Source organism: Oncorhynchus gorbuscha, linkage group LG11 (genome assembly GCF_021184085.1).
Source record: "Oncorhynchus gorbuscha isolate QuinsamMale2020 ecotype Even-year linkage group LG11, OgorEven_v1.0, whole genome shotgun sequence".
In the NCBI taxonomy this organism is placed as follows: Eukaryota; Metazoa; Chordata; class Actinopteri; order Salmoniformes; family Salmonidae; genus Oncorhynchus; species Oncorhynchus gorbuscha.
In genome coordinates, this window is record NC_060183.1 from 76,959,691 (window position 1) to 76,979,649 (window position 19,959).

A 19,959-nucleotide genomic window follows, 5' to 3' on the forward strand; every position below is an offset into this window, starting at 1 on the left:
TGCATTATTACATGTGCCACTGAAAATGTGCCATAACACTGACAATTGTTTATATCATACTAGTCTCTAGCCTATTGGTAATTTGCACACAATTTAGACTCCTACAGAATAGCATTACTTTTACCTGAAGTAAATTAGTCTCATGCACTCTCTCCTGGACAGACTAGATAGATCTGGCAGCAGACTAATTTTTTGCTGAGTTACTAGTTGTCTTGAACGCACTGAATTCAGAGATTTCCGAGTTTCCAGTTGTTTTGAACGCTGCAGTAGTCTACCTGCAATAACAGTGGGTGGGATGGACACATATTAACATTTGCATAAAGGAGTGTTTTTTTTGTTGCGAAACTTGTTGGCACTTTTGTCCTTCATTTAGGAAATAAGTAACTTACGGAAAACGTTACCGGCAACGGAACATTTGTCATTTTCGTTAAACCTGCGAAATACCGCTAAATAGTATGCTACAGGAAAAATATATGCATTTGCAGGCGTGACCATCGGCCCATAGTGTGACTCATGCCGAACATTCCCATGGGACATTTTGTAAACAAGTTATTTTTTAAGGCGCCCACGTCCCACGTATCGCCTGTGATTTCCACTTTCAGGATATATACCCTAGCGGTAAGTACATTTGCATGAACTCCGTAATGAAATGTATGGAACGTATTTTTGTTTACCATTTCAATATCCAGTGATAGTACAAATATATCAACACTGCAAATGTTAAGTCGGCGTTCTCGTTTACTGCCAGCATGATCATAATCCATTGTGAATATGCCTAGTCATAGTTGATTATGGACTTAAGTTACTTTTTTGTTGTAGTATCTTCCTGTAATTAACGTCCCGACTCTAGCTGTTGTAGGTCTGTGTAGTGACGTTTCTGTACTTAAGTAGATACTGGTAGTTAAATGGGCAGGTTGTAGTGAACTCCACTGTATCCTATTACTATTTGAAAATCAAAATGACAGCCATGTCTTAACAGTCGACGTGCAATTCAATGGATTTGACGAGTTTTCAATCACTGTATTTCAAATTGATTTCGCACGGCAAATTCCTATGTCCCGCAGCCACCTTTTAATTGTTTGCATACAGTTGGCGACACCGAGCCAAAATAGGCTGCTATCTCACCACGAGATCATTATTCTGTTTTATAGTATAACTGTTTCTCCCATGCTTATTAAGCACGAATCACAGTCGATTGAGAATGTGAGAGTTCAGAGACTGGACAATTGTCTTCCTACATACTCCTATGTGTGTGTGCGTGTACACCAGTTGCAACATCTGACCTGTGATGTGAACAAACATATCAGGCACTGTACTGGCTATACCAATAGAAAATGTGTGGAGAAGGCAGCAGGTACTCTGATGCACAGTTATGGTCAAAGCAGCCATTTCTTATGGACATTTCTGTTTCTTTCAGTGGGAATTCAGAGAGTGAATACAGGCATGGACCAGCCTTCATTAGATGATTAACAACTACCTATTTCAACTGAGAAACTCCCAACATCCAACCAACACCAGGTGTTCTCTGCTAATACTAAAGTTTTCTCTGCATACTGTTGGTGAGACATTGCAGCTCTACGATGCTCCAGCAGATTTTGACGGACATGTTCATATCACCTGAGCTCCTGGCTGAGCTGAGCGAGGAGCAGAAGCAGGTGTTGTTCATTAAGATGCGTGAGGAACAGGTCCGACGCTGGAAGGATGGAGAGGCTCGACTAGAGAAGGAGGATGCCACTCTGACGAAACCCAAGAAAGGTATCAGTGAGCCGTCAACACTGACAATGAATGGTTGTGTGTGTTCCTCATGGCACCCTATTCACTTTCTAGTGTACTACTACTCTGTATAGTGTACTACTACTCTGTAGTGGCAGAAAGCCTAGTGGTTAGAGCGTTGGACTAGTAACCAAAAGGTTGCAAGATCGAATTCCCGAGCTGACAAGCTAAAAATCTGTTGTTCTTCTCCTGAACAGGCAGTTACCCCACTGTTCCTAGGCTGGCATTGAAAATAAGAATTTGGTCTTAACTGACTTGCCTAGTTAAATAAAGGTAAAATAAATAGTGCACTACTTTTGACTAGAGCCCTATGGGGGAATTAGGTTCCATTTTGGATATGTTCCATTCCTCGCTCTGTGAAAAGCACATTTACTGTTCGTCTCCTGGGATGTTTCTGTTTTTCTATATGCTAGCTGAGTTATTCTCAACTCCATGATGTTCATCACATCGTGTGTGTGTGTGTGTGTGTGTGTGTGTGTGTGTGTGTGTGTGTGTGTGTGTGTGTGTGTGTGTGTGTGTGTGTGTGTGTGTGTGTGTGTGTGTGTGTGTGTGTGTGTGTGTGTGTGTGTGTGTGTGTGTGTGTGTGTGTGTGTGTGTGTGTGGTGGGTTGGATCTCCAACTACATCGAGCCGCTGTCAGGTCGATATGTTTGAAAATGTACATTCTGAAACCCTTACCGTGTACTTAAGTTTTTCTTCTGTAGCTGCCTGCCTTTGTTTGCTTAGATCCATACTTTCTTATAAAACCACCGACTGTTTCCTCGTATCCACTGACAGCGACTTGATGTAGTCCGAGGAACACTCCGCCCACAGTCGTTGCAACCCAACTCCACAGCGATTTACAAACCCAGCTAGTTATATGCCAAACTGGAGACTAAAGGACATATCGGGATCTCCACTGAAACGTTGCGTTCAGATGTAGTGATGGAGAGTACGATTCACTCCTGTTAAAGTAGTCCAACTGCAGCTGTGTTTTACAACTGTGTTGCACTGTGGAAAATGAATTGAACAATATTATGCTAGGATTAATGAGCACAGTATTTCTCTAACTGGCTGTGTGTGTGTGTGTGTGTGTGTGTGTGTGTGTGTGTGTGTGTGTGTGTGTGTGTGTGTGTGTGTGTGTGTGTGTGTGTGTGTGTGTGTGTGTGTGTGTGTGTGTGTGTGTGTGTGTGTGTGTGTGTGTGTGTGTGTGTGTGTGCGCATCAGCCTCTGTGAAGAGTGTACAGTGGCTGGAAGGGATGGATAGTGACGTATGGGTGTGGGTGATGGGAGACCACCCTGCCGACCAGTCCTACGACCAGATCTGTGATGACATCATAGCCCAGAGGGCAGCCTGCCAGGCCCAGAGAGAGGCTGAGGAGCTCAGGTGGGAGGAAATGACATCATCACATGCTGTACATTTTTTTAGCAGTGCAACGTGTTTGTGCTTTATCCCTCTCCTTTGTTGTTGTCGTGCCAAACGCCCTTTGTCATTGGCAAAAATGTTAAAGGTTAAATATGTCAGTCAAAGCAGAGAGAGACCTGACTGTCAGGTCATTAGCCACATATTTGACTCTTAACACTTTAAATAGAACACCTTCTATGGAGACAGACATGGTTTTCATAGCCACCAATAACACCGCTTTCTGACAGGTGGTTAAGCTTGTTGTATTGAACAGTGGCATATACACTTACTTAATTTACAGACACTGTAATGGGATGCAGTGGTTGACGTAGGCAAAGTGTGTGTCTATGTTCTATTTGTGGCTTATCACACCAGACAACACAAAATGACCTGTAAGGTAGGCTCTGCACAGATTCTCTGGCTGTCTGTAATACCCACATGGCTATAGTTTGGTTTAATCTAGACATCGCCCTTCCCAGCCAGGAAGCCCAAGTTAAACATTTCTTCAACTAAACCTCTCTTTTTATTGAGTCAGGCACTGCCTGTGTTGTGAGCTGCACTTAACCAAGATAGTGTTGCCTATAACGTTGTTCCCACAACAACACGTCATTCAACGCTGTGGGGGAGTATGACTTCTTAGTCATGTTTCCCTGTTAGTGTGGTGATAATGATAACCGGCTGCTGTAATAGTTTGGTTGAGCCACAGGTATGTATAACCCCAAATTAACCTGCAATCAGAAGACATGGTAACTTGTGTGGGCAGGAAACAATGTGCCATCTCCACCTCTGGTTAGTGCCAAATACAACAGGTGTAGTAGACCTTACAGTGACATGCTTACTTACAAGCCTTTAAACAACTAATGCTTTAATAAATTAAGAAAAAATAAGTGATAAGTAAAAGTAAGTTCCTGTGAGCAGGTGGCTGGTGTCACTTTAAGTCAGAGGTGCTCGTCGTAATGGAGTGAATGCAACGCTATGTGTTTAAAACCTTCCCCTTTGTTGGAGAAGGTGCATAAAGATGGCGGCCACCGTGTACAAATGCCTTTCTATTGCTCAGTTGGCCGTATTGTTCATTGCTCTCCGTGACTCTTTTTTTTGTATCATCGACAAAGCTCCAAGATGGTGGCCATTTTGAGAGAAAAAAATTACAAAAGTAGATTGTGATGATTTGCTGTCACATTGAACCATGGATAGTGCTAAAACAATGATGTCCTGTCTGAATTCCTCTGTCTTCATGCCCCTCCGCAATTTCACATTCCATCATCTGTATGTGCGAACATTGTTGTTGAACATTCTACTAAATTGACATCATTCTGACGTTTCAAATTCTTCTCTAAGGCTGGTCAGACAAAAGCCTTACTTAACCGCCCATATGGGTTATATAATAGAATTCCATTTGAGAACATGCTGTCTCACGCCCCACTGTTCTGTACTTGTGGATACTTGAGTTCTCTTACTAAGTGGTTTCTAAATTTAAACCTAAAGTATCAACTTTTTTTACAGACAGTCTATCACAGAATCCTGTTTTATTGTGTTCTCTAACATCCACATTCTCCATTTTAAATGAATGTGTTGATAATTCTGGGCCAAATCCTAACTGGAGATCTGTAAAATCGCTGTAAAAAGTTAGAAGCAGCCTCCCGGGTGGCACAGTGGTTTAAGGCACTGCATCGCAGTGCTAGCTGTGCCACCAGAGATTCTGGATTCGAGCCCAGGCTCTGCCGCAGCCGGCCGCGACCGGGAGGCTCATGGGGTGACGCACAATTGGCCCAGCGTTGTCCAGGTTAGGGAGGGTTTGGCCGGCAGGGATATCCTTGTCTCATTGCGCACTAGCGGCTCCTGTGGCGGGCCGGGCGCAGTGCACGCTGACCAGGTCACTAGGTGTACGGTGTTTCCTCCGACACATTGGTGCGGCTGGCTCCATGGATGCTCCCAGGCTCCATGGATACTCATGCTCCATGGATACTCATGCTCCATGGATACTCATGCTCCATGGATACTCATGCTCCATGGATACTCATGCTCCATGGATGCTCCGTGGATGCTCCGTGGATGCTCCCAGGCTCCGTGGATGCTCCGTGGATGCTCCCAGGCTCTGTGGATGCTCCGTGGATGCTCCCAGGCTCCGTGGATGCTCCGTGGATGCTCCCAGGCTCTGTGGATGCTCCGTGGATGCTCCCAGGCTCTGTGGATGCTCCGTGGATGCTCCCAGGCTCCGTGGATGCTCCGTGGATGCTCCCAGGCTCCGTGGATGCTCCGTGGATGCTCCCAGGCTCCGTGGATGCTCCGTGGATGCTCCCAGGCTCCGTGGATGCTCCGTGGATGCTCCCAGGCTCCGTGGATGCTCCGTGGATGCTCCGTGGATGCTCCCAGGCTCCGTGGATGCTCCGTGGATGCTCCCAGGCTCCGTGGATGCTCCGTGGATGCTCCCAGGCTCCGTGGATGCTCCGTGGATGCTCCCAGGCTCGTGGATGCTCCGTGGATGCTCCCAGGCTCTGTGGATGCTCCGTGGATGCTCCCAGGCTCCGTGGATGCTCCGTGGATGCTCCCAGGCTCCGTGGATGCTCCCAGGCTCCGTGGATGCTCCCAGGCTCCGTGGATGCTCCGTGGATGCTCCCAGGCTCCGTGGATGCTCCGTGGATGCTCCCAGGCTCCGTGGATGCTCCGTGGATGCTCCCAGGCTCCGTGGATGCTCCCAGGCTCCGTGGATGCTCCGTGGATGCTCCCAGGCTCCGTGGATGCTCCCAGGCTCCGTGGATGCTCCCAGGCTCCGTGGATGCTCCGTGGATGCTCCCAGGCTCCGTGGATGCTCCGTGGATGCTCCCAGGCTCCGTGGATGCTCCCAGGCTCCGTGGATGCTCCGTGGATGCTCCCAGGCTCCGTGGATGCTCCCAGGCTCTGTGGATGCTCCGTGGATGCTCCGTGGATGCTCCCAGGCTCTGTGGATGCTCCGTGGATGCTCCGTGGATGCTCCCAGGCTCCGTGGATGCTCCGTGGATGCTCCGTGGATGCTCCCAGGCTCTGTGGAGGCTCCGTGGATGCTCCCAGGCTCTGTGGAGGCTCCGTGGATGCTCCCAGGCTCCGTGGATGCTCCCAGGCTCCGTGGATGCTCCCAGGCTCCGTGGAGGCTCCGTGGAGGCTCCGTGGAGGCTCCGTGGATGCTCCGTGGAGGCTCCGTGGATGCTCCCAGGCTCTGTGGATGCCTGATGAAGACCTCCATGGATGCCTGATGAAGGGTCGAAATGTTATAATAAAATCACCTGGGAGCGTTTTCCTGTTTTCCTCATAGTAGTTGCCATGTGCCTGTATGGATAGGACATATCTGTAGCTCTTTTCCTCTATCCATGCCTCGAGGTAGGGGATTGTGGACTGTCATTGGAGGGGTCATGGGACTATTTGGAGAGGTGGAAGGTATTTCGATTTTTAGGGAAAGCTTTACAAATCAGTGGACAGGTAAAGATCTACAGGTGCTTGTGTGTGTTCTCACTCACAAAATCTGTGTGTGTGTGTGGTAGGGCGAAGAAGGAGGCGGAGCTGGTCAAGAGGTTCTCCAGTGTGTTGATGGACTCAGAGCTGCAGTTGTGGAAGGAGGAGGTGGAGCGACAGGAGGTGGAGCGACAGGAGGTGGAGCGACAGGAGGTGGAGCGACAGGAGGTGGAGCGACGGGCTGCAGCTCAGGAGCAGAGCCAACAGGAGGTGGAGATTAAGGTCCCCCAAGCCCATCATTAAGGTCCCCCAAGCCCATCATTAAGGTCCCCCAAGCCCATCATTAAGGCCCCCCTAGCCCATCATTAAGGCCCCCCTAGCCCATCATTAAGGCCCCCTAGCCCATCATTAAGGCCCCCTAGCCCATCATTAAGGCCCCCTAGCCCATCATTAAGGCCCCCTAGCCCATCATTAAGGCCCCCTAGCCCATCATTAAGGCCCCCTAGCCCATCATGTTGAACTAATTCACATGCCACAGCTTATTTAGAGAGTTAAGACTTTTCTTCCAGCTATAGACTTGGATAGACATTGTATCTGTCCCATGGGCAGCGCCATTGAGGCAATCTCCATTTTGAAGTAGTTCATTTAGTTTCTCTATTACTTCTACGTTGGCAAACAAACTGAAAGGGTACATCCTGCCACCTAGAGTGTGTTGTTTGCACAGGTATAAAGGCAAGGCCTTTATGGAATGTTTGCTCACTCGTTAATTCATTTGCCGTTCCTTCCTGATGACCTGGATGGAATTGTGTGATCCTTCCTTAACCCATAGGAAATCCAGTTGACTACACGGGCGGTAGGTAGCCTAGTGGTTAGAGCATTGGGCCAGTAACTGAAAGGGGGGGGGTCTGATTTGTTGAAAATTACTTATTTTTGTGATTTGCTGGATCAAAAGCCTGCACTCCCAGTACTCTAGCTCTCCGGGGCCGCTTGCCTTAAATCTTAAGACAGTTGAACAATTATTCTAAGGTTTTTACAGTCATTGCATCAAGGGTTTTGATCATAAGTACAGTTCGACAGGTTATATGGTTAAGTATTAGACCATTGATTAAAATAATGTAATTCTATAATATTGTCACAGTATGAGTGTTTAAGTTATGTAAACAAGGAAGTTGATGATGCATTGATATAAAACAATTAGCCTCACAATAGGTGTTGAAAGCTCATTTTGTCAACTTACAGGAACAACTCAATGTTTCATCAATGGTATTGTTTGCCCACATCCTCAAGACAATAACACGTTAACTAAACAACCCATATAATCGCTTTCCAGTTATCGTTCATTTGACCAACTTTTAGAACAATGTCCTTCCTAAACAGTCAGTTCCCCATATAGGCCAGTTCAAAACGATGATTAAATACATTTGTTTGAGCTCATAGCATAACTGTCTTTACACAGTGTTTGAAATGGACTTGATTTACTGCAGGTAAAACTCTGGAGGAGGAACAAAATGTTTGAACTTTTTGCCAGGTGTGCTCTAATGAACATGACCCTGGTTCAATACAACAGTCTTACTATTTGTTTAGCCACTACTGTTCACTGGTGACATTTCAATCTCTTCTTCCCCCTCTTTCTCTCAGAAAAGAGAGGCGGAGGAGAGGAGGAGGGCTGAGGAAGAGGTGCGAAGAGTGGAGCAGAAGAGAAAGCAGGAGATCTACATGGACTTGAGGGAGGTCAGAGAGGAGAGAGATGACCAACACTGGCAAGATTCACACACAACACACACACACACACACACACACACACACACACACACACACACACACACACACACACACACACACATATTCTAGGTCGTCATTTTTGCAGTCGAGCTTCACATCTCAGAAGAAAAACCGGTGTTTCTTCTAGACTGGTTGGTTGTGCAGCAACAAAACCTTCACGGTGCAACTATGGGGCAAAACGGACAGGGTTGGCTTAGATTGTTGAAAACATGTAAACTATATTTAGTCTCCAATATGTTGATTGAAAACATCCATTGCACAATGAGCACTTGTTGTCTCTCAATTACATCGTTACAGTTGTTGGTTGGTTAGCTAGCTAGGGAATTCTAGCCATATTAGCATTGACATGAAATCAGTCAAAACGCCTCAAAACAAGCCATGGTATCAAGAAGAAGAAACTAGCTGAAACGAGTCATCTACGATTCCCCACATGGTAGTTTCTTGTCATTGTTGGTAGTAATATCTGTCCATCCAGAATAACAAGTGACAGACTTCTGCCTGATTTGAAGCATCGCTTTCATGACGTTGTCAGCTAAACCATCTATTGGACAAGCCCAGAATGTGATTCCTGATATCCTTGGAAACCTCGGTCCTCAGCCAGATCCTTAGCATGGCTTGGGGTGATGTGTGTTACTTGCCATTCTTTGTTGGCGCTAATTTTAGAACACTCAACATGATCTCAGAATGGCTGCAAAAATATGTTGACCTCATTGGAAAAGGTTTTCATTTTGTGAAGGAGAAGACATGTCTGGGGGATCCGTGCAGTCCTATAGTTTACCACTGACCTGAACATCTAGATTGTATAAATAGGATTTTAAGTATTGTATTAATGTTAAATTGGACAAATGTACATCATATAAAATATGATGATTATTTCCTCCATGGCAAACTTCCAAGTATAATGAATATAGTTCCAACACACAAGTTAATATTTAACCATCTTGTTTGACAAAGATTAGAGCTGACCTTCAGTTGCACTGATTAACAATATAAATAATCAAGCTGCTTTGAATGTTTTTTAAAATTCATTTTCTGCCAAAGTGTGGACATATGTTTGTCTTGTGCTTAGTCTGAAATGTACACCAGTCTTCCACTGTTGCCTCTCTGAATGTGAAAACCCTTTCTGCTGTTTTCACACTTTAACACCAATCATAAATGGGTTGAAATAAAATGTATGGAAGGCAGGAAACCCCCTTGGGCCTCTGGATAGAGCTATATAGGGCACACCAGTTGATCATTACACAGATGACTGTTTCTTGGCCTTGTGAAACGGTTTGTTTACATTCAGTAGGGTAACCAGACAAATCGTGACCTTGGGACTATAAGGTTATATCTGTTCTGAGATATTGAGTAGAAGCTCTGCGTCTCACAAAGACACGGCGGTTGGAACCACAAATCTCAAAGGAAAGGACAAAAGGACAGACTTCCACCTGTCTAATGTCCATTGCTCGTGTTTCTTGGCCCAAGCAAGCCTCTTCTTATTATTGGTGTCCTTTAGTTGTGGTTTTTTTGCAGCAATTCAACCATGAAGGCCTGACTCACGGAGTCTCCTCTGAACAGTTGTCGGTTACTTGAACTCTGTGAAGCATTTATTTGAGGTGCAGTTAACTCTAATGAACTTATCCTCTGCAGCAGAGGTACCTCTGGGTCTTCCTTTCCTGTGGCGGTCCTCGTGAGAGCCAGTTTCATCATAGCGCTTGATGGTTTTTGCGAATTCATTTGAAGAAACTTTCAAAGTTCTTGAAATGTTCCATATTGACTGACCTTCATGTCTTAAAGTAATGATGGACTGTTCTTTGCTTATTTGTGCTGTTCTTGTCATAATGTGGACTTGGCCCTATTTGGTAAAATACCATCTTCTGTTTACCACCCCTACCTTGTCACAACACAACTTATTGGCTCAAATGCATTAAGAAGGAAAGAAAATCCACAAATTAACTTTTAAGAAGGCACACCTGTTAATTGAAATGCATTCCAGGTGTCTGGAATGCATGAAGCTGGTTGAGAGAAGGCCAAGAGAGTGCAAACCTGTTATCAAGGCAAAGGGTGGCTACTTTGAAGAATCTCAAATTTAAAATATATTTTGATTTGTTTAAGTTGTTTGGTTACTACATGATTCCAAATGTGTTATTTCATAGTTTCGGTGTCTTAACTAATATTCTACAATGTAGGAAATAGTAAAAATAAAGAAAAACCCTGGAATGAGTAGGTGTGTCCAGTGGTAGAACCTTATGGCTCTGAAATGTCAATCTGGGTTCAACAATAAGGTTCTGACACTAAGGAATTAGACAGTTTTAAAAATATGTAAATGACCACGTTTACATGTGCATAGTATTCTGGTTAAGAGCTCATATCCTGCTTAAGGTCTTATTTGGGATAAGCTGTTTACGCGCACCTATAGAGATGGATAGATCTATCTCTGTCGCCCGCTCAATAGTATCCATGAATAAACAGAATATTCCTCATTTAGGTATAAGGGTTAAATGGAATAGTAACTGAAATAAAGACATTGACCGTAGGCCAATAACCTCTCACATGTAGAGTAATCTAATATTAACTCCTGCAGAATTAGGTTATGCATTTCTTACAGTGAAATGTGATTTTAGCATCTCTGTGAATGTGCATGTAATGTTATCTTTTGACACTTATGCAAGCAGACAGTATTTCAACCATGTAAAATATGCCCCCAAGACAAACTGAAGTCTTATCAGAAACATGTTACATCGTTTTCTCAGCTTTTCATTTAAAAACCGGTCAAACTGATGACATTTTGCAAAATGTCAATCTTTCCACTGTTTTGGAGTTATTGCGTTTTCTCCCCGGTCCCTAAACGAAACAGACAACTTTACCGCTGTTAACTAGATTATTAATACATTCATTTTATCAATGTAAGACATTATTCTGAAGAGCACTACTTTATTTAGTCTTCTGGGGCAGGCCTCCCGAGTGGCACAGTGCTCTAAGGCACTGCATCGAGTCCTCTCTGTGCCACTAGAGATTCTGGGTTCGCGTCCAGGCTCTGTCGCAGCCGGCCGCGACCAGGAGACCCATGGGGCGGCGCACAATTGGCCCAGCATCGTCCGGGTTAGGGCGCAGTGCACGCTGACACGGTCGCCTCTCCCGAGTCCGTACGGGAGACTCAGTCTTGGGACAAGACTGCAACTACCAATTGGATAACACGAAAAAGGGGTAAAAAATAATAATAATATTCTGGAAGAGAAGCTGCATGTTTCTTACTATGTCAGAAATTATAATATGGCCTACCAAATGTAGGAAATTATAATATGGCCTACCAAATGTAGGAAATTATAATATGGCCTACCAAATGTAGGAAATTATAATATGGCCTACCAAATGTAGGAAATTATAATATGGCCTACCAAATGTAGGAAATTATAATATGGCCTACCAAATGTAGGAAATTATAATATGGCCTACCAAATGTAGGAAATTATAATATGGCCTACCAAATGTAGGAAATTATAATATGGCCTACCAAATGTAGGAAATTATACTATGGCCTACCAAATGTAGGAAATTATTATGGCCTACCAAATGTAGGAAATTATACTATGGCCTACCAAATGTAGGAAATTATACTATGGCCTACCAAATGTAGGAAATTATACTATGGCCTACCAAATGTAGGAAATTATACTATGGCCTACCAAATGTAGGAAATTATACTATGGCCTACCAAATGTAGGAAATTATACTATGGCCTACCAAATGTAGGAAATTATACTATGGCCTACCAAATGTAGGAAATTATAATATGGCCTACCAAATGTAGGAAATTATACTATGGCCTACCAAATGTAGGAAATTATACTATGGCCTACCAAATGTAGGAAATTATACTATGGCCTACCAAATGTAGGAAATTATACTATGGCCTACCAAATGTAGGAAATTATAATATGGCCTACCAAATGTAGGAAATGATAATATGGCCTACCAAATGTAGGAAATTATAATATGGCCTACCAAATGTAGGCCTACCAAATGTAGGAAATTATACTATGGCCTACCAAATGTAGGAAATTATAATATGGCCTACCAAATGTAGGAAATTATACTATGGCCTACCAAATGTAGGAAATTATACTATGGCCTACCAAATGTAGGAAATTATACTATGGCCTACCAAATGTAGGAAGCCTTTTCGGGTTAACTATGCATCCTCAAAAACCAAATGAATAATAGGAAATTATGATTATGGTGTGATTAGAATAACACTAAGATAATAATAATAATAATAATATAGTAGCAGGACTTACAGTCATGTGTGCATACATTCTACGTTTGGGTGGTCCCTACCCAATTACAAGCGCCTACCAACTGAGCTACAGAAGGACCAGATAGATAGTCACTATGGCCTACCAAATGTAGGAAATTATACTATGGAATAATAACCTACCAAATGTAGGAAATTATACTATACAGAAGGCCTACATCAAATGTTATGAAATGTATTATGATTATCATACAAAATTATACTATGGCATCTACCAAATAGGCCATTATTGTTGGCTGAACAATTACTGTATCAGCTCATGGGTTATGGTCATTTTACATTTACATTTAAGTCATTTAGCAAATCCAGAGGACAAATTGGTATTCACCTTATGACATCCAGTGGAACAACCACTTTACAATAGTGCATCTAAAATGTAGGAAATTATAATATGGCCTACCAAATGTAGGAAATTATAACTTCCTATAGGGAGGCGAGCAGGCCAGAGGTGGATGAACCAAATGATCAGAGCCTGGAAATTATAATATGGCCTGGAAGCCAGTGGAAAGCGGAGGAGCGGGGTGACGTGAGAGAACTTGGGAAGGTTGAACACTACGGGCTGCGGCGTTCTGGATGAGTTGTAGGGGTTTAATGGCACAGGCAGGGAGCCCAGCCAAATGCAGTCCAGACGGGAGATGACAAGTGCCTATAATATGGCGGATGTTGTAGAGCATGAACCTACAAATGTTAGTTGGAAATTATAATATGGCCTACGAGATCAAATGTCCTTCCCCGGGAGGAAAGCATTATAATAGGTGGTGATCCTCATCCACAAATGTCTGCCAGACATGCAGAAATTATATCAGAAGGGGGAAAGGAGAAGATTATGGCCTACCAAATGTAGGAAATTATAATATGGCCTACCAAATGTAGGAAATTATAAGCAGGAACTTGCCTAAATTAGAGGTGAAAGTCGCCAGTAGTAAATGAATTATAGTAGGCTAAATTATTATGCTGGATGGAACTGTGCAGGTAGCCTGCTTTTATGAAGTGATTTGTGAAACTGAGCATGAACAGACCATGGTCTGGAGAAGAGAAAAAACACAACAGATTTCATCTAAAGGTCAGGAATATAAGATGTTGACATGCCACAGTATTCCGTCTTACATCAGCATATCCCATCTTATCCGGGTTTCTCCATAGCCCTGTTCTGTGAGCTATACAAGCCACCGGGAGGGGAGGACCGAGCCGGCCTGGAAGATTATTGTAAACAGGATATGATGTTTTATTTATATGCATCAACTCAAAAACTGTACACTTGAGTATCCTGAATAATAACAGGATATTGGTGTGAATGTAAATGTGGTCAGTGATTAGAATAACACTAAGATAATAATAATAATAATAATATATGCCATTTAGCAGACGCTTTTATCCAAAGCGACTTACAGTATCTGTGTGATCCATTCTCAGTGCCGTCGAGGGACTGGAGGGAGGCATAGGTGATGTCTGCCTTGTTGGCTGGATCAGTTCCAACCCACTGGAACTCCCCTGGCTGGGTTACAAGCGCCATGCGTTTGTATGGTCTACAGGGATAGACAACTGAGCTACAAGGAGATTGGAAGAAGGACCAGATAGATAGTCAGAACACATCAAATACGTTATGAAATGTATTATGATTATCATACAAATGACTGTCATCACTGAACAACGATGTGGCAACATCATTTACTTTACAATTTCTGACAGTTGTGCTGTAATTTTTGATACTTGTGCCAGTTTATTGTTGGCTGGAACAGGTCCTGTATTAACTGTAAATTAAGAAGGCACAGCTCTAAACTCACAATTATCTCATGGGTTAAGGGTGTCAGCTGGTAATAGTTTCTACAGTGCTGCTATTTGCCATCTAGCTGGCTAGCTGCTATAGCCAAGACCATACTTGGAGTGCTGACTGACTTTGTTGTCCTCTTTCTTTTCCTTTTTCTTCTGTCCTTCTTTTGTCCTTATTTTGTCTTCCTTTCTTCTGTTAAAGATTTTTTGTTGTTATTCTTTTCTGATTGGTTGCCATCTCCCTTTATTGGAGGGAGATTCAGGCTTGTGATTGGATTGCAGATAGAACCTTATGGCGCCATGTTCAAATGGGTTTATGCAGATCTAACTCTCATTTTTCATTTATTTCACTTAATTTTAACAAAAACAAACGTCATATATATGAAGAACCATGAAGGTAGGATTTTTGTGTGTGTGTGTGTGAGTTTACATGTATGTGTTTTGTATTCTTCTGTGTTTTCCACAGTGCGGAAGTCCAAAGCGGCTGACCTGCGGCGCCGGTCCATTGCCAAGCAGACCCGTGATGACCACCGGCGGCAATCGGTCAAGGCTCTGGAGCGAGGCCGTGTGGCTGCCGTCACCAAGGCCTTCGGCGGGGACAGACCTGCCCTCCCGCCTAAACCCAAACCCAGGAACCTTACTGTGACCAGCGACACCCTTAACCCGTGAGCTGACCTGTGCCTTCACAGTAATACAAGGCCTGTTCGGCAGAGTTGGGGTCAATTCCTTTTAAATTCAGGATGGAAACTGAAATTAAAATGTTCCTCAATACTTCTCGGGGAAATGTGTGCATTTGTTGGAATCTGAATGTCTGTTTACTTCCCGAGTTGAGCCCAACCCTGCTGTTCAGGAGGTCTAGGGTCCAACATTCTAGAACATTCCGATATAAATACTATTGTTGGTTATGTGGAGTAGGGAATCATTCTGCAGTTATGTTGGCCCTATTAATTACATTTATATCTGCACCGTTAAGGATGTTTGACATTACTGAATACACCCTGGACTTGGCTTGACCCCACTGAAACCCAATGGTATCCAGTCATCTGCTATGACACAGCCCAAAACCCTAGTCCCTTCCCTTAGTAACTACCACTTAGGACTTTGCAGGTCTGAAGGTCAATAATATAACTATTCAATAATAGTTATATTATTGAATAGATGGTTAAATCCACTCTATATTCACACTGGTATTAGTGAACCAATCTTTCCACCAGCCTGATATGGTAATGTCTTTTGACAGTAGTCATCCTGTAAGTACATGTCAATCCTCGTGCTTGTGATGGTTTGTCTCATTCACTGATGTCTAGGGATTCCCCTTTCAGACAAAGCCATGCAGAAAAACACTGAGCCTTAGAGCTTAAACACATGAATGCCTTTCACTGGCTGGCTGACTGCCTGACCCACTTTTTCTCTCTGTGTCGCTGCCTGACAGGAAGCAAGGGGTGCGACGCACACTGTCCACCTCCAGCAGGGAGCACATTATTAGATGGTTCCAGGAGGAACAGCTGCCTTACCGAGCGGGTTTCCAGAAGGACCAGAGTCGCATAGCGTCTTGGTTCCATGGTAAGGGGCCAAGTTGAACTGGAAATGTTTCTAAACTGAACAAGAGGATTCCATCTAGAATGAACAACATATGCAAAAAGCCACAAATGCAAATCAATCTTAATTAGTTTACATTAGACCGGAAGTCATTTACTGTATGTGTGTGAAGAGACCACATCAGTCTCCATGCCACGCAGCACAGTTGGTTAGAATTAGGTCTGATGCCCCCTACTGTTTGTAATATCTTAATTATACCACAGAACACCCAAGTTTGATCCATTTACTGAACCACACAGTGCAGGGGTAGGTAACCCTGTTCCTGGAGTGCCGCAGGTACTGCAGTATTCCAACTAGGCACCAGACCTGACCAACTAATTGTTTAATGATGGCCTAGATTCAACACACTTGGTCTTCCAAAAACGTGAAGTACATGCTGGGCGCTCCAGGACCAGAGTTGCCTAGCTACCCCTGACATAGTAGGTGCTGGGCACCTATGCAAATTCTGCTGCTATACAGCGGGTTTATCAGTAACTCTCTTGCCTTGGGACTTCTGCTATATTTAATACGTATCTGAAAGGACTGGCATGATCAGAGGTGTATTCACTAGGAATCAAATGGAACGAAACAAGGAGGGACCGACCTCAATGTGTCCAATAGAAACTCTTGTTTTCGTTGCGGTATGCGACTAATGAATACACCCCAGACAGGTTTCTCATGTTGAACGGAAGCAACGGCCCTGTCCAGAAACACCTCCTTTTCCCTACTCCCTAGATGCACTTGTGTAGCTCTGACTGGGTTGCAATATGGAGGAATTAGAATTTGGCCTATCAGAAGGCCAAATGGAGCTATTGTTATATTGCTTAAACCTATTAAATCCTGTCAGATCTCCACAAGTATCTCAGGGCTACAGGTAGTTTTCTGGAGAGTAAAACATGTACATGTATGTGGTCCATCCTTAATATGTCACATCAGGGTGTCATTCTGACTTGGCAATACTTAATAACTGACCCACCGTTACTTTTACCACCAAGGCATCATTTCGCGGCAGGAAGCCGAGGACTTACTGAGCGAGGGGGAACCCGGGCACTTTCTGGTGAGGGTCAGCGAAAGGATTCTGGGATACGTCCTGTCTTATCGATGCAAAGAGGAGTTTAAACACTTCCTCGTTGACGCGACAGAGGGCTGCTACATGCTGCTGGGACACCAGATCAGATTCACCTCGTTGGCAGAGCTTGTGGAGTTCCATGAGGTAGTGGCACATCTAGAGCCCTTATTTTGTGCTTTAAAAAACAAAATGTTGTTGTATTTGGGGGTTGTTCAGGGTATATTTGAGGGTTTTACTGGCAATGGTTGTGATATTTGGTGGTTTTGCCTACTGTAGTTGAATGCACTTATAAGTCGCTCTGGATAGGCGTGTGCTAAATGACTAAAGTTGAAATAATACAGGATTTCTGTGGGTGGTATGTTGAATATCACCTCTTCTCTTCCTCAATATTGAGACTGTAATGTACCTTGTTTTGTATTCACGTGAACTGTTGTAGTGGAGCAGAATAATGACGCTTTGCATTTTCTTCTGTCACTAGGGGGAGCCAATCACCATGTCAGGAGGGGAGCAGCTGCTCCAGCCATGTGGCCAGAAGCCTAGTGGTGTGGACTATGCAGACCTCTTTACCTGAAACAAGAGGGTCATGTCCCAATAGTCTAAAACAGACTCCTTTCCTAATCTCCTTCCTTCATGACCACTGGTCAGAAAGGTCTCAACAGGTGAATGATCGAGACCAAGTGGTTTCACCTGTCAGTAGCTTTTAAAGTCTATGGACAGTAGTCAAGGAGGGAAAGAGACAAGGAAGGAAGCCACTTTAGAATATTAAGACACAACCTTCAGGCATGAGACGGATCTCTGTGGAACAAAGTGTTTCTACGAGAGGCTCACGTTATGGTTAGATAAACAACATAGCTTTTTTTTTTCTCAGGACGATTTACAGGATGTTCAGATAGAAGTGTAATGTTTAGAACCGATTACGATGTCTCATGTAGACAAGAACAATAATAGAATAACCTTCTTTTTTTTAATCAAGGAGGAACATCGGTTAACTTCATACTAGGAAATCGTGTCCGTTCAAGTAATTCTATTTCTATCTGCAATGTTCAGAAAGTTTCACATCCGTGTTGACTCTTATCCCCCCAGTGCCAACTGTCAAGCCACTGACTTTCTATTATATCTAGACCTCCTCTATCCCACATGTACAATATGAACAGGCCTGTAATATCATTTCTGCTAATGTATTCATAGACAAGTACCAGGTGGCCAGTATTGTAAAGGCACATTTGACAGCGACAACAAACAACAGTCGCCTGTTTGGGGACGAATCACTTGAATAAATTCTGCACTTTTTATTGCAACTGTCTGGTTTGTTTCAATGCTGAGCCGAGGAGTATGCTAGTACTACAAACAGCACCATCAATGCTGACCTGAGGAGTATGCTAGTACTACAAACAGCACCATCAATGCTGAGCCGAGGAGTATGCTAGTACTACAAACAGCACCATCAATGCTGACCTGAGGAGTATGCTCGTACTACAAACAGCACCATCAATGCTGACCTGAGGAGTATGCTAGTACTACAAACAGCACCATCAATGCTGACCTGAGGAGTATGCTAGTACTACAAAAAGCACGCTCAATGAGTTGGCTAGCTAACTTGCTTAAATATTCAGATTTTTTTTTTTTAAAGATGGGCATAGTGTAATTGACTCAACAACCAAAAACACATCTAGGTTTCGCTTTTATGAACTGGAAAATCAATAGTTACGTCTGGTTGTTTATCAAAGTTAGCTGGCTAACTAATGAATCGGGGTTTGGATTATACCCCTATAGGAGTCTGACAAAACACATGACAAAGAGATTAATTTCATGTTGCAGTTTTTGTTTTCTAAAAGTACATTATGAACATAATACATTACCTGCAAAGAAACAATAACTGATTCCGCTTTGGGGAGTCTACGGCTGCGTTTACACAGGCAGCTGAAATCCTATCTGCCACTGTTTTTCAGACCATTAAGATCAGATATTTTGCCAATAATGGGCAAAAGATCAGAATTGGGCTGCCTGTGTGAATGCAGCATACATTAATTGGTTCTACTAAATGTATCACCCACACATTCCTAAAACAAGAAGTCATAACACTCTAGCAATTTTAATAAACTATTTTAAAAAAGGAAGAGGTTGCAGATGAGACTTTTCTGGACCGTTCTTCCCGCCAGCAAAATGTGTGTGCATGGGTGGGAATCTCTACTTTATGCACGGTCTCTGTTCTACTCGCCTTGTGCATTTCTTCTTCCCTGCATGGGTGGGAATCTCTACTTTATGCACGGTCTCTGTTCTACTCGCCTTGTGCATTTCTTCTTCCCTGCATGGGTGGGAATCTCTACTTTATGCACGGTCTCTGTTCTACTCGCCTTGTGCATTTCTTCTTCCCTGCATGGGTGGGAATCTCTACTTTATGCACGGTCTCTGTTCTACTCGCCTTGTGCATTTCTCCTTCTGTGCATGGGCGGGATTCTCTACTTTATGCACGGTCTCTGTTCTACTCGCCTTGTGCATTTCTTCTTCCCTGCATGGGCGGGAATCTCTACTTTATGCACGGTCTCTGTTCTACTCGCCTTGTGCATTTCTCTGCCAAGCATGAATAATAATTATTCAATGAACTTCAATGCATCAGCGCAATTCCCCCTTGGCGCATGTTTCTTTACGATAAAACATTGTACATGTTAATGCAACAGTAAGTACCAAATCATAGTGCATGTAACCTTCATTTTCCCCCCACGATGAAATTGGGGAGGGGACTGTGTATCTGTCTCCATCCGTCCTTTAGTCACACGCGATATCTCGGACACCACTGGCACGATTTTGACCAAACTTGGGTGAATGCTGCGTCTTGCCACAGAGAGCAGTCGTTTACAAAATTACACTGATTGGCCAGATG

General features: G+C 43.7%; 1 protein-coding gene across 2 annotated transcripts; it reads left to right on the plus strand.

The window, feature by feature from the left end:
* Nucleotides 1-284: 284 nt before the first annotated feature.
* sh2d4a (SH2 domain containing 4A) lies at nucleotides 285-18,376 on the plus strand. Of its 2 annotated transcripts, none has more exons than XM_046290540.1 (9): nucleotides 285-618; nucleotides 1,418-1,755; nucleotides 2,979-3,138; nucleotides 6,672-6,864; nucleotides 8,221-8,350; nucleotides 14,895-15,096; nucleotides 15,864-15,994; nucleotides 17,005-17,222; nucleotides 17,557-18,376. In XM_046290540.1, the coding sequence occupies exons 2-9, from the start codon at nucleotides 1,581-1,583 to the stop codon at nucleotides 17,647-17,649; spliced, it is 1,302 nt and encodes a 433-aa protein (XP_046146496.1). In that variant the 5' UTR covers nucleotides 285-618; nucleotides 1,418-1,580; the 3' UTR covers nucleotides 17,650-18,376. The 2 variants fall into 2 exon arrangements, with proteins under 2 accessions (XP_046146496.1, XP_046146497.1); XM_046290541.1 differs by having other exon boundaries at nucleotides 6,672-6,852.
* The last annotated feature ends 1,583 nt before the right edge of the window (nucleotides 18,377-19,959 follow it).

Bases quoted from the DNA above. Each gene is read 5' to 3' on its own strand.
- sh2d4a (XM_046290540.1), top strand. From the start codon at position 1,581: ATGCTCCAGCAGATTTTGACGGACATGTTCATATCACCTGAGCTCCTG. The intron at 1,756-2,978 runs GTATCAGTGAGC...TGTGCGCATCAG, and splicing joins TCTGACGAAACCCAAGAAAG to CCTCTGTGAAGAGTGTACAG. The intron at 15,097-15,863 runs GTGAGCTGACCT...GCTGCCTGACAG, and splicing joins ACCAGCGACACCCTTAACCC to GAAGCAAGGGGTGCGACGCA.